The following is a 14,487-nucleotide window of genomic DNA, read 5'->3' as shown; positions in this document are numbered from 1 at the left end:
CGATGACCTCATCACCGGCATCCTTGCCTTCGAGGACCTCATCATCGTCATCACCTCGATGTCCTCCTCAGCCAGACCCTGCTCCCGTTGCAGTGCCAGGTTGTGGAGCGCGCAGCATACAGCGGTGATGTGTGACACCCTCGGTGGACTGTATTGCAGTGCTCCACTAGACCCGGCGAGACACCGGAACCTCATTTTCAAAATGCCTATCATTTGCTCCACCAAAGTCCCGGTCATAGCATGAGCCTCGTTATACCATCGCTCTACTGCAGTCTGACACTGCCGCACAGACGTCATCAGCTATGTCCTCTGTGGGTAGCCCTGGTCCCTGGGGAGCCAGCCATGCAGCCTCTCTGAGCCCTGGAAGATTTCAGGGATCTGAGATCTGCTAAGGATGTAGGAATCGTGGATGCTCCCTGGGAATCATGCAGGATGCATTTGTGTTGGTTGCAGACCAGCTGAACATTCAGCGAGTGGAGGTCCTTGCAGTTGACGTAGTTGACTGCTTGTTGCCACGGAGATCCAAGCGCCATGTGAGTGCTGTCGATGGCACCCTGCACCTGTGGAAAACCTGAGATCTGCGTAAATCCCAGAAGTCTTGCTTCCTGCCTTTCCTGAAATGCACCAAGTTCTGTGCCTTCACGAAGATGGCGTCCGTGACCTCCTGGTTACACTTGTGCGTGGAGGTTTATGAGATCCCACACAGGTCACCTGTGGAGCCCTGAAGGAGCCACTGGCAAAGAAATTGAGCGCCGCGGTCACCTTCATGGCAACTGGCAGTGGATGCCCTCCGTGTCCCCATGGCACCAAATTCTGCAGCAGATGGCATATGTGACCAAATAGTTCTCTAGACACGCGCAGTCTTCGGTGACACTGGTTCTCGATCATCTGCAGAAATTACAGACACTGTCTATAGATCCTGGGTCTAGTGAGGCACCCACGAGCTGCATGCGCAACAGACCCTGCCGCCCCTTCATCTTGAGAGAGGTGCTCCTCCCTTTGCTGAGCCAGGCGCCTCCGCCACACTCTTCTTCTTCTCTGCTCCTTATAAGCCATGAGGCATACCGCTAAATCACCAGAGTCCATGATTCTGATGTTCTCCTCCTGCAGAATTAAAGAGAGAGATGCATGGATTAGCATAGATGTCCTATGAACCTCTTTTGGTGAAGTCTGAAGGCCTCTTGAAGCATGCAGGAGGGCACTGACCACCACTTGGATGGCCAGTGTATAGTGCGCTCATTGGCTGTCCAAAACCCCACCCATCTCTGACCCCTCCACTTGACCGACTGGCGGCAGCTTTGGCCACTGCACTGCAAGCTGTGCTCTCAGCTCAGGCATTCCCCTAACACACACTGCAGGGCTGCACCGTTAGCTTGAACCATAATGGATACCTGTCCACACCTTAATAAAGACATTGCAAGGGGGCTGTGAGCGCCTCCACCAGTGACTGCGCCATAGCCACCTTTCGCAAGGGGATTCTACAACTTGCCCAGTTGGCCAATTGTTCTGCTGCCCCCTAAAACGCACCTTAATTTGCAGTCTGCACCCAAGGGGTGAAAAGTTCTGGAGCATTTGGTGGCGCTTTCGTGCTCTTGCGTTGCTCGAGTGGGCAGAAAAGCTTCAGAGGCCCAACTCCAAGCCTGTCAATGGAGCTGCTGCTGAACGGTCTCAGCTGCAGAATAATGCTCACTTTTGACAAGCTTTTCCAAGTGCGTGGCCATTTGCCTCACCACCCCACACCGCCGCATGTGCTTGAGTATTTCCTTCAGTCTGTGCTGCATAGCCTCCCCACCTTGACTGCCTGGCCTGCACTAGAGCCCTTGCCCTAGCACTGCACTGAAAGCCAGCCAGGGAAAAGAGACTTGCCTGTGCTGCCCCCCACCCCACCCTCCGCCAGAATGTGTGGCACCTCTTCCTTGGTGTCCTATGGACGATGTTTGCCAGCACTGCGCAGAGTTGTGTGCACTCGCCTGCAACTTCCGCTCGAAGTTCAGGTTGCCAGGTGCATGTCGCTCATGTATAGTGACGAAACACGTCAGTGTGGTGCCCGGATGATCCAGCGTGGGGGCATGATTCCGGCGAGCGGGGTTTATAATTAGATGCAAATGTATTTAAACGACATTCCCAACGGGAATGCGGCAGCGGGAAACGTGGCCCTGCCATTGATGGGTGGAGCGGACAACTGCAAACTGGTTTCACGACGGCGTAAAACCAATTTTTGTCCTTCTCGCCATATCGCCCACCTTGACGCCCAGCGCCAACTGCGCTGGAACATTCCGGGTCTATCTGATTAGCTGTCTCTGCTTTTTGTAGGAACTTGCTATGTTAAAACTGGCTGCTACATTGGCATTACAACAGTGGCCGAGCTTCAAAAGCATTTAATTGCACGTGCAGCACTTTGACAATCCCTGAGGCTGTATAAAGACAAGCTTTTCCATCGCATACGAATGCTTATCAAGTGTACCTGAAATTGTTCTCTCTGTCGTTGCAGAGGCTGTGTTAACCTATTTAAAATAACGGGCTGAAAGTAACAGAAGAAGAAATTTCAAACAGACAAAACTTTTCTCCGTAGCGTCATTTTGAGGCCCAAATGACTACAATAGATTCAAAGGCCGGCAATGGATTTTGCTCAGCATCATTGCTGCTTCATTTCGGGTGACAATTATAAAGCATTTGAATGAAAAAAAAAGGGGCCAATCTATCTATACAACACCATGAAGAAATAAATAGTAATAATAATCCTTTTTTTTTTACATCTCCCTTTTAAACAATGCCTTCTAGGACAGTAGGACATTAGCTGGGGAGGCCCCCGCCTTCTGCCTTGCCTTCTGGGTTGATGCAATTCTCCTTGGTCACCGTGACTGACATGTACATATCTACAGTGAATATTGGTGAGGCCACACCTGGAGTAGCGCGTGCAGTTTTGGTCTCCTTATCTAAGGAGACTGATTCCTGGGATGAAGGGATTGGCATATGAGGAGAGACTGAGTAGACTAGGTCTATATTCCCTGGAGCTTAGAAGAATGAGAGGTAATCTAATCAAAACATGTAAAATTCTTAAGGGGCTTGACAGGGTGGATGCGGAGAAAATGTGTTTCCCCTAGCTGGAGAATCTCAGAACATGGGAACACAGAATCAGAATAAGGGGTCGGCCATTTAGGGGTGAGATGAGCAGAAATTTTTTCAAAGGATGTGAATCTTTGGAATTCTCTACTTCAGAGATCTGGATGCTCACTCTTTTTATATTAAAAGACAGAGGTTGATGAATTTTTAGGCACCAAGGGAATTAAGGAATATGGGGATAGTGCAGGAAGGTGGAATTGAGGTAGATCAGTCATGATCTTGTTGAATGGTGGAGCAGGCTCAAAGGGCCAATTGGCCTACTCCAGCTCCAACTTATGTTCTGATAGATCAACCTTGAAATCTCCCGGTACTGGACTCCAGAGTATAAAGGTTGGTTGCATATTTTGGATATAAAGTTACCCACAATTACTGAACCAGGCCTTGCAGAAAAGTCTACATTTTGTAAGGCTGTAACTTGACTGAGCAGTTCCACTCTGAAGCGCTTTGGGAATTATACTCCCTCTGCATTACAGCAACAACTATAGCTGACAGTGGAAATTTCATGCATCTTTGCTGAGTCACAGCTACCACTCATGTTGACTGATAGCAGCAGTATTTGTATCACTAACACTCAACATGCCAGGAAGGCCTCAAGTACAATGTTCCCACGAAGCTGTGTAGGTGCAGCCTAGAGGATACCGCACAGACCTTGTTCTGTGATAAATGTCACGTGCACCGGGCAATAAAAATTGAAGGGAGTGCAGAGTCTAAAAACGGACAGCAGACAACAACTAAAATTTCAAGGGTGCACTGCTCAGGTCCAAACCACAATCTGAGCTCAAGCTTGTGGATGGTAATAGGCTTGTTACAATTGATCTCAAGATGCAAGATGTCGCACTTAGCCAGACATTCTGCCCCTGATCATTATCTAGTGATCCGTGCCGGAACATGCGTGACTAGGTGTCAGGCCGGGATCAGGATAAGCCAGGAATCCCACACGGTCAAGAAATCGGTTGGCACTTGAACAGGAGCCAGCAGTTGTGGACTCAGACCCTGGCACAGTTTACAGTCTTCAGAGATCGAGAGAAGCAGGAGAATTAAAATATATTGAAGGGGTTACTGATTTGGAGACTGTTGTGATGACCTGTTCAGCCATTTAACCTCCCTTTAGGTAATGTTACCTGCTCTCCTCCCAGTCCCTGGGCTTCTTGGTTTCATTAGGTTTGATACAGCGGATATAGTGTGGCGTACACTTCATCAGGGTGCCCACAAGGTCATTAGCTTGCTTCTGAAAAAGGCAAAATTAAAAAAATGATCAGAAAATGCTACAACGGTTCAACGACGTCTCCAAGACTCCAGAGGTCTAACAAGGTGTCTATGAGGTATGTCTCTGTGTTACTGATCTTAAACACCGATGTATGGGATAGGTAATGGCCAATGCAGTGAATCATACCCAGTGATTTATCTATGAACATGGAGATATAATATATGCAGCTAATGCATGCTAATCGCACATCAGGTATCACACTTCAAATTGTCAGAAGTGCATAAGAAAGGAAGCCCATCATTTTCTGCCTCTTTTTGGTATCTGACTTCTGCCAAAGGCCAAGGGTCAAGGATTTACCTGTCAATCTGTAGAAACAATTAGTTCCAATAATCCTCTGGATCGAACACTTCCTTATCACCTGAACATTGCTCTCTCTGAGCAAGTAAACACTGGAACTCTGCGCCCGTCTGCCCATGAAGAATGCCACGACCGTTATGGTGAGAAATAGAGCAATGGGTGCATTCCTTTGTGGTGTATGAATATAATAACTCACGTTGTTGGCAAGTGGGCAACTACTGTAAAAATATTAATGAAACTGACCAGAAATGAAATGGATGACGTTGTAATGAAACCAGCTGGAATGAACAGGCCAGCGTTTTTCAAAGCTCAAGCGAGTTTAAGTGCAACACTGGACAAGGCTGTAAGTATTCCATTTATGCATCGTGCCACTTTTTGTTGTTGTGGTTTTTGTTATGGTTGGGTTAATGGGGCCATAATACAGTCCAGGGAAATTTTGTGGTTTGTGACCTGATCATAATTGCCTCTTGCTGCTCATTTTGCTTATACAGCCTACACAATTATAGGCTGGCAAACGAGCTGGCAAACAGCCCCATTTCCTCTCTATTTCCTCGGCAAAGGCTGTAAGGGAATATAATTAGGAGTTAGGGCTACCCCAGCTTCCATAGAGCAAGTGAAGGACCCTAATAAAATAGAACTATTCTGGGTTTTTTGTCTCTCTCTTTAGGAGCAGCCTTGCCTCCACTTGCCGATTGTCAACAATGATAGAATATAAAAAACCTTGTAATTCAACTGTTTCTTGGGATGTGGGCATTGCTGGCAAGGCCATCTCTAATCGCCCTTGAATTGAGTGGTCATTTCGGAGGGCAGTTAAGAGTTGCCCACATTGCTGTAGGAGTCACATGTGTGCCAGACCAGCTAAGGGCATAGTGAACCATATGGGTTTTTACAACAATCTGATAGTTTACCGATTATTATTAATGAGACTAACATTTTATTCCAGGTTTTATTAATTGAATTTAAATCCCCCCCAGCTGCCATGATAGGATTTGAACCTATGCCTTCAGAGCATAAGTCTGGGCCTCTGGGTTATTCGATCAATACATTACCCACGATGTTACCATCCACCATAATGTCCCATTTCTCCGTGATACATGTGTTGCTAAAGCTAGCCAACGGTTGGCATCCTCAAAGAAAGGTTAGTGAGGAACGCTGGTGACTGTTAAGTACCTTAATTTTGCTGCCTGCAGTTGTGGGCCGGCCTTTCTTTTCTGCTTGTAGACTTTCAGGGAAAAGTGCACGAATGAAAGGGCTGTGAAGCAGCAACAAATACAATTAAACATGCCAGCACAGCCAATGTTTCACACAAGTCAGCTCTAAACAATCCATGCACATGTACCAGTAGCTTCTCTTCCACTTACAGCTCACTGCTCTGCACGAGTTCAATCAGATCTGTGAAGAGAACATCTCGATTCCGCTCGCAGAACCCCTCCACGTTATAGGAGACCTGGACAGGAAAGGAAATTTGAAAGATTTGAACTCTGTTTTCCAGCCCACAAGTTTTGCAACAACATTTTGTTTTTAAAAAAAAGCTCTGAGCTGACGGTTACAATTCTGGCCCTCAGCGACATCATCTTAAAACACTGCATAAATTTCTATGTGTATGCTGATGGCACCCTGATCGCCATCTCTCTCTCTCTCTCTCGATCTGTTTACTGTCTCTAAAATTATCAAGACTGCTTTTCTGACAGCCGGTCGTGAATGAGCATAAATTTCCTCTGACTGAACATTGGGAAGATCACAGGCATTGTCCTCAGTCTCTGCCACGGACTCAGTTTCCTAGCCACTGACTCCATCCCTCTCCCTGGCGATGTGCTGAGGTTGAAGCAGACTGTTTGCGCCCTCGGTGTCGTACTTGACTCTAAGATGAGCTTCTGATCACACATATGTGCCATTACCAAGACCGTCTCTCCGTAACACTGTCCGGCTTCATCCTGTTTCAGCTCATCTGCTGCTGAACCCTCATCTATGACTTTGGTACTTCTAGGCTCGACTATTCCAATCAACTCCTGGCCAGCCTCCAATGCTCCACCCTCCTTAAACTTTGGATCATCCAAAACTCTGTCCATGTCTTAACTCGGTCGTCCCATTCACCTATTTATCCCTGTGTTTGCTGTCCTACGCTGGCTCCCAGTTAAGCACCACCTTGATTTTTAAATTCTCACCCTTGTTTTCAAATCACTCCATGGCCTCTTCCCTCCCTGTTAACTCTGTCATCACCTTCTGTCTCACAACCCCCCCGGTATAAGTACACTCCTCTAACTCTGACCTCTTAAGTATCCCCAGTTTCAATTTCTTCATCATTGGCAGCCTGAGCCCTAAGCTCTGGAATTCCTTCCTTAAACCTCTCTACCTTTAAAATGCTCCTTAAAAACCTCTTCTTGAGCCAAGCTTTTGGTCATCTGTTTTAGTATTTCCATAGGTCTTTTTTTAAATATAATGCTCCTTTGAAACACCTCAGGATGTTTTCCAATGCAGTATATGAAGATGCTATATAAATGCAAGCTGTAGATGCCAAACAAACATGCACTGACCCCAGTATAAAGTACAAAAGAGTCTGACATCTCTTTATTCTAGAGGGTGGGTATGAGTAATGAAACTTTTAGAATACGTAACTTCCTTCCAATGCTTACATAATAGCAAATCACTTCACATTCCTGCTATCTGCATAGAATCGCAATGCATTAAACTGCATATTCTTACTTAATGAAATTCCAATATATTCAATCCCTCCTATTCTACAGAATTAAAATTTATCAAATCACTTTATATGCACCCCTAGGTGTAGGATTACCTAGCCAGGTGTAAAGGAAATGTCCGGGTATGTATGATTTTATGTGGATCCGTGCAATCCAAGAGGAAACTGCAACCTACTTTAAATTTTCAGATTTGGAAGAAGAAGCTTTCAATTTTCAACATTACAAAAGTTGCTACACTTCATAAATACTTAATTGGCTGTAGAGCACTTTGGGTCATCCAATGGTCATAAAAAGCACTGTTTAAGTACAAATGCAAGTCTTTCTTTACTCTTCTTAATACCATCCTGTCTTGTAGGCAGCTGCACTCTAATTCTCCAGGCAGGTCCAAGTGCACCAACAGGGGGAGGGAGGGCTCCACTTTTATCCTGAATCAATATTCTGAACCATATGTCACTTATTGGCCCATAAATCGTGCTTGCAGCCTTAGCTTGTTTGGGTGTTAAACATCAGGATACCACTGATGGTCGAATAGAGAAAGTAAGATTGAAGGAGTAAATGAAGATGATACTGAACTGGGATAGAGGCCCTGGATTAATTCTGTGGACAGTGAAAGCGGATAGTGTTTGCTATCTGGTAAGTCTAACAGCCGACGTTGTCACTGTCCCTCGATTTGAGGATGATGTTTAGTCAAGGTCTCAGATTTCTTGCCATGGGTCTTTACGTGACTGAACAGGCCGATTCTTGACCCACAGATCTTTGGGCACATGGTTCAAGATGTCTCATGAGGTAGTGGGATCCGGAGTGCAGGACTCGCTTCCTTTTCTTTCCTTCTCTCAGCACTCTGCCTCATCATTAAGACACTGAGTCAAAGTGTGATGTAGCTCAATAGATAGGTTGTCGCCATTTTGTGCAATTGGCAAGCTCCTCCTAGTCATTAATGTCAATGCTGCCGAGAGTGTCTTTGAAGCGTTTTCTTTGTCCTGCCCTAGAATGGTGGCCATTTGAGAATTGAGAAAACAGAAGGAGATGGCGGAGGGGATGCTTTTCAGCCATCTGAACACAGTGTCCAGCCTATCAAAGTTGATCTTGAAACCTTCTCTGCTAGTGGGCTGTGCACCAAATTTTCAACCATTGAGCTTGAGCTAGAAAGCATTTCCTGTTTTTGATTAGATGGGAGTTGCTGACTAAATGAGAAATGAGATTGGCTGCTTCTAGTCCTTCTGATCCAAGCGGAAAATTTCTTCACAAAGTTAGATGGTTATCAGGATTGTGCTGCATTAATAAGTAGTTTTCGCATTAGTCCATCTGCTGAATGCACAACAGGTCTGGAATTCCCCCACTTGTAAGTTCTTCAACAATTTTAAAGACATTCCCTGGTATGTACTGATTGAAGTTTATATAGCCAATAAATTTAATCGCCAGTGACTGGACCATCTGTTCACCCTGATAAGACAAGAATCATTTACTATACAAGTGGCTAAAAAGAAGCCCTCGAATAAGTACAATACAATACAATAAAGAGACAGTCGGGAAGTACAATTTCAGGTGCATTTTGTTTTATAACTTTCAATGTATGGCTTCAGGGAGACAGTGGCATAGTGGTAATGTTGCTGGACTAGTAATCCAGATGCCCACACCCATACCCTGGGGACACAAGTTCAAACCCCACCATGGCAGCTAGTGGAATTTAAACTCAACTAATAAAAAATCTGAAAGTAAAAGCTAGCCTCAGTAATAGTGACCATGAAACCATTGTCGATTGTTTCCAGATGGAAATCTGCCACCCTTACCTAGAGCAATGTGGCTGACACTTAACTGCCCTCTGAAATGGCCTCGCAAGTTCAGGGGCAAATACAGGTGGGCAACAAATGCTGGCCTTGCCAGCGATGCCCACATCCAATGAAAGAATTTTTAAAAAGGTGGTAAGGCCTGGTGCAGAGTACTAGTGAGGTAGGAAGGGAAAGGAACAAATGTACCAAGTAAGTAATGATTAGATAATGGCTTCGGTTTTTAAGGAAAAACCAAATTTTTGAGAATATGTCATAGCAGTCTAAACACACCGCCATTTTCTGATTCTGTATTCATTGAACTTATTGACTTAGCAACTCATGCCATCAAGTTGAGTTTTCAAGACATCATGTATGCTTGGGCCCACAACCACACTATCAGGGATAAGGGAAGTTAGAGTCCAATAAACAAAAGGTTACATGTCCTTCGATGGTCCATGAAGTGTAGATTTAAACTGTTGTGGTCGATTTGGATTAGCTGGTTTCGTGGCTGTGGTCAGATGTAGAAGATGTGGCAATTATTATGAGGTCTCGGTCCACTGGTAGATTTCTAGTAAAGCTGGCTTCCATACCGGGTAATGCTCTCTCTCTCTATAGAGCAAGTGTAAGAGCGAGAGAGAGGGGGTGAGAGAGAGCGAGAGAGACAGAGAGACCAGCTTTTGACCAGTTTCCTTTGCTGAAAACTTCCTTGCAATCTCTCTGCAGTGGCTGCTGCCTCGCCTTGAAATATTCCACTTGTTGTGTATTTCCAAGAGGGTTTGGGTGGGTCTGTCTGTGGCAATCATTGCTTCAATATCCAGCACTTTGTATTTCAACGCGTCACCCTTAGACAGTGACGAATTTCAATGGGTCTTTGAAAGTGTAGGAAATGTCCCTCTCTTCACAATCCCTGAGGCTAATTTGTTTGTTTTTCACCTTCACCTTGGAAGGTGGCCTTGCATTTTTAAGTACAGTAAATTCCCACTGCTCGCCACCTCTTTTCCGAATTTGTTTACCCACACGAAAGACCATCGCGGGCCATGGTTCAAACCGTCGCCCATTCGCGGTATTGGTCCCGAATATCTTCAGAGATGGGAAAGGTTCCATGGAAGATCCTTTTTAAATACCAGCTTATCATCTTCAAGCGTTTACAAATGAGGGAAAGAGCCTAAAAGCAAGGGTTTGACTTCCTACATAGTCAGTGGTCAAATTTGAAAACGCAAAGCTGTACAGATTGTTGTTTGGCAGGAGGGGTGGGGGGTGGAGCCGGGTGGGCAGTCAGCTGGTGAGGCTACTTCATAGATGAATGGCTTCGCAGGTTTTAATTTGTTGAAACAGAAATAAAGGCCAGGATTTTCTGGCCCCGGTGTGGAGGGTGGGATGTGGCAGCCGATTGACCTTTGGTGGTACTGGGTGACCCTGGCAGTGGGCAGGGCCCGAAAATCCCACCCCATAAATTGGTTTGGATAAAAAAAGGGTTAAAAGTGCACTGAGCTTCTTTATGAATAAGCTCAAAACCAAGCTGCTAAATAACATGTTGGCACAGCAGAACAATTATACGGTGGGTAACGTTAAGGCTCTAATTGCATGTTGCGGTGATGGAGTTTTTGTTTATGGTGACTGCATTCAAGGACGTGCTTTCTTTACGTCTCGGGTGTAGAGTTGAGGTATGCCACTGCTCAGGAGAGGTTGGTAAAGAGCTGGAGAGGTTTCCACATCTGGAAGAGCAAAGCTCAGATGTGCAGCAAGCAAGGAACTTTGCGAAGGCTGGAAGCTATCTAATTCACTCCCATTATAAAGTAGGTTCACTGTTTGCGATTTAGCTCCTCCTGTGATTTTGTGGGAACGTAACCCCTGCGAATGGAGGGACTTTACTGCAGGTTTGATCTGTCTCATTTCAAGTTGCAAAATTTCTAGTCAGCTGAAAGTTGAAAAAACATATTTTCAAAAATAAATGTGCAAAACTCCGTGACAGATGGGGCAGTCTCTAATGCGCTCCCTTCCCTCAAAAGCTAAGGTTGGCTGTACTCCTGCAGATTTCATCACACGACTTTCGTCCCAATTGCTCCTGTCCCCACACTCCTGTCATTAATCCTTCCTCCAGGAGCGCTGTCTTACCCTGGCAAGTTGGAAAGGGGACAAACTCTTTATTAATATAAAAAACAAAAAACTACTGCAGATGCTGGAAATCCAAAACAAAAACAGAATTACCTGGAAAAACTCAGCAGGTCTGGCAGCGTCGGCGGAGAAGAAAAGAGTTGACGTTTCGAGTCCTCATGACCCTTCAACAGAACCAGTTCTGTTGAAGGGTCATGAGGACTCGAAACGTCAACTCTTTTCTTCTCCGCCGACGCTGCCAGACCTGCTGAGTTTTTCCAACCTCTCTATTGCCAGATCAGATTATTCTTCCCCGCCCTGCCATCTCCAATACTTTTCATGACCAATGAATGAAAGTGTTGGGAGAAAATGTGAAATAACACAATTTTGTTGACAGCGATTTTTTTTTTCTCTTCTGGATTGCTCTGTGCAGTGTCCTGGAATTAACCTTCAATTCCTGGAGACTCCAGGGCAAACCTGGAGGGCTGGCAACCCTACTCGATGTGCTAGTTGAGACATCTGCTAATGGTTTATCCGCTTTTGTCTAGCTCAAGCCTTCCTTCACTGATCCATATACGCGTTGGGATTTGTACACCTCCATGTGGTATAAGATTGACCTGATCAGCAATCTTGTAAATAGAGCCCTATTTTTGTTCACCTTGCAAGCTAGACATAGAAATAGAGCGCATCAAAGTTATCCTGCAGGACAAGGGCTATCCTGATCAGATCATCGTTCGCTGTGTATTGCGCAAACTTGCAGATAGACCACAGGCCGCCACTTTCAGACCTGAAAAGCGTCCGGTCTATCTCAAATTACCCTGCAAAGGTGAAGTATCTTAAAAATTTAAACAAAAGGTTAAGCAAGCTGTTTCATACTGCTACTATGCAGTGGCAACACGAGTGGCATTTTCCACGAATGGGATGCTGCCAGCAGTCCAAAAAGATGTTCTGCCTACCATACAATTGAGCAAGGCCATGTATGAATGTCAGTATTGGTGTAATGCCAGGTATGTAGGTCGTACATCCCAATGATTGGCCGATTGAATCAAATAGCACGTTCCTCTGGCTGTTCGTAATAGGCAGAGTACAGACTGTACTAAACCCTGCAGCCCATGCTTGCAAAATCCAAAACAAGATGTTAGGTGTGATTCTGAGATTGGGCAGCACTTGCTGAACAATCCTGAGTGTGCTAATAGCTACACTCTCAACCAGTTTAAGGTAATCAGTCAAACTCGTAATGTGGCTCATATACGTTTGCCAAAAGTGACATACATTCATACGCAGGGACCTGTTGCAAACAAAAGGAATATGTTCAATCCTCGTGCCTTTTTGAATTTCTCAGAGGCATGGGGAGCTGACAGCTCTCTCTTGCTGTCTCCATGGAAACACCTCTGCCAATCAACGCCGACTTACCAACCAATCAACACACCTCTTCTATAGTATACATAGTTGTGCTGTTTAGAAATTTGGCATTCTTGCATCTGTTCGGATGAGTGCAAGGTGAAAAGCTTTGGAACATGTCTCTTTTCAGCAATATTAAGTAAATGGAATCCTTCATTAATTTGCACACATGGCTTAGCCTTTCATGCAGCTACAGACTGGCAGCTACAGGCTGGAAGATTCCTTAAGGGTGTGTGGAACTTACTTTTAAATGCCAATTCTATATAGTTTGTAAATCTAACTTCTTCATTGATAGGTTTGCTCACCTTCGGAAGATGCCAATTTGGGGGAAGAGAGAGAAAACACTTGCACATAGATGCTGCGCGTTGTAAATAAAATAACCAAGGATGTGAATAAATTTGCAATATAATATAATATCCATATAATATCCCTCATGGATTTTAGAGCAGAGTTTGGACAGTCTAAACCTGGTTCTAATTGGAAAGAGATGTTGTTTGGGATTAAGTGAGAGTTCCTAATGGTTTGAAACCCCAAACTTGCTGTCACCTAATCACTACTTCTTGTTTAACCTCATCTTTTTTTTTCCCGATCTTGATGGTTGGCTTAACGACTTAGGCCTTTATCCACGCTTCTCAATATCTGGACACCAATGTGATGTTAGCTAATTCTGTTCACAGCAACAGAGACTCTCTAAGTCTAAGTAAACCTTGGATAGTAATTCCATTGCTATCATGTTTGGTTACCTTGCCTGCATAGTGATGAATGATGAAACCCTGGTTCCAGCTGTTGAAGTGCTCATGGGTTCCAATTTGCATCTGCAATTTTTGCAACAACGTCTGATCTGCCCCTTCCCCTGTTGCATGCATTGTTGCACAGACATCATCCAAAATACTCAAAATGCCTGGTGGATTCTGTGAATAAATACACACTATTACAGACCAAAGGATAGACATAACTGGATGATGATACTCTTTAGTGTCAGCATTACTTATAAAAATGGCACATATTGAACATGATTTGTAGCTCATAGCAATGTAGGACTGTTTTTGAGAGCAAGAAGATGACTGATCCACCAGTTTTGGAAATTGTACTCCTATTCCTATCAGTAACGCATCCAGTTCTTTTTCAAAACTTGCCAGTTTTTTTTTTTAAAAATGAATTTCACAATTCTATCACCTTCTACTAAAAAAAAAGTTGCCTAAATTTCCTGTTTTCTTTTGATGTAATGCTTTAAACTGTACCCTCTTGTCTTTGAACCATATGCCCAACAGAAAGGTTTTCTTAGATCAGAACTCTCCAAATTCATGAAAACCCCAAGAGTGCTGGGCTCTCTCTAATCAGTACTTGTCCTTCCAGATGATCCCTTATGCCATCGCTCATCAAAATATCAATCAATTTACCCACATTTTACCCAGGGGCCTTTAATTTGAGGGCTCATTTTGAGCTTCACCTCTGAAGCTGGTTGACATATTTGCCTTTTTGGGATGTTAATGGGTTCCAGTGAGTTTTGAAAAAAGGTATGATGAAGGAATTTGTGATCTTCTTAAGGCAACTCCACCAGTGGATCCTTTGGCATTAATTTACCCAGATTCCTTTCCGCCATGATTTTCCTTGCGATAGCAAGGTTTAGAAGTCTGCTCCCTCTCTTATAAACGGTACCTCTTTCAACTCAGGAATTGCTCCTTATCCATGGGCAAGAAGAGCCACAAAATAAAGGTTTTGTAATTCTGCCAGTTCACTATTCACACACACACACCAACTCCCCATTGCTACTGGTAAAAACTCCTATGCCCCTCAGTATCCATCTCTGGCTCCTGACAAACAATACTTCATTATT

The 14,487-nt window shown here is 44.6% G+C and overlaps 1 protein-coding gene across 2 annotated transcripts in view; it reads right to left on the bottom strand.

Moving 5' to 3' along the window:
• myo1ea (myosin IEa) overlaps positions 1-14,487 on the bottom strand; it is a 149,078-nt gene that overhangs the window by 35,292 nt on the left and 99,299 nt on the right. For both annotated transcript variants that reach the window (XM_078530297.1, XM_078530298.1), the window contains exons 14-17: positions 13,394-13,561; positions 6,049-6,134; positions 5,858-5,939; positions 4,245-4,351 (exon numbers count right to left, since the gene is read on the bottom strand). In XM_078530297.1, coding sequence (XP_078386423.1) covers positions 4,245-4,351; positions 5,858-5,939; positions 6,049-6,134; positions 13,394-13,561 — 443 coding nt within the window. The remainder of the gene's footprint in view (positions 1-4,244; positions 4,352-5,857; positions 5,940-6,048; positions 6,135-13,393; positions 13,562-14,487) is intronic.

Source organism: Cetorhinus maximus, chromosome 26 (genome assembly GCF_964194155.1).
Source record: "Cetorhinus maximus chromosome 26, sCetMax3.hap1.1, whole genome shotgun sequence".
Lineage (NCBI taxonomy): Eukaryota > Metazoa > Chordata > Chondrichthyes > Lamniformes > Cetorhinidae > Cetorhinus > Cetorhinus maximus.
This window is presented reverse-complemented; position numbering and strand designations above follow the sequence as displayed.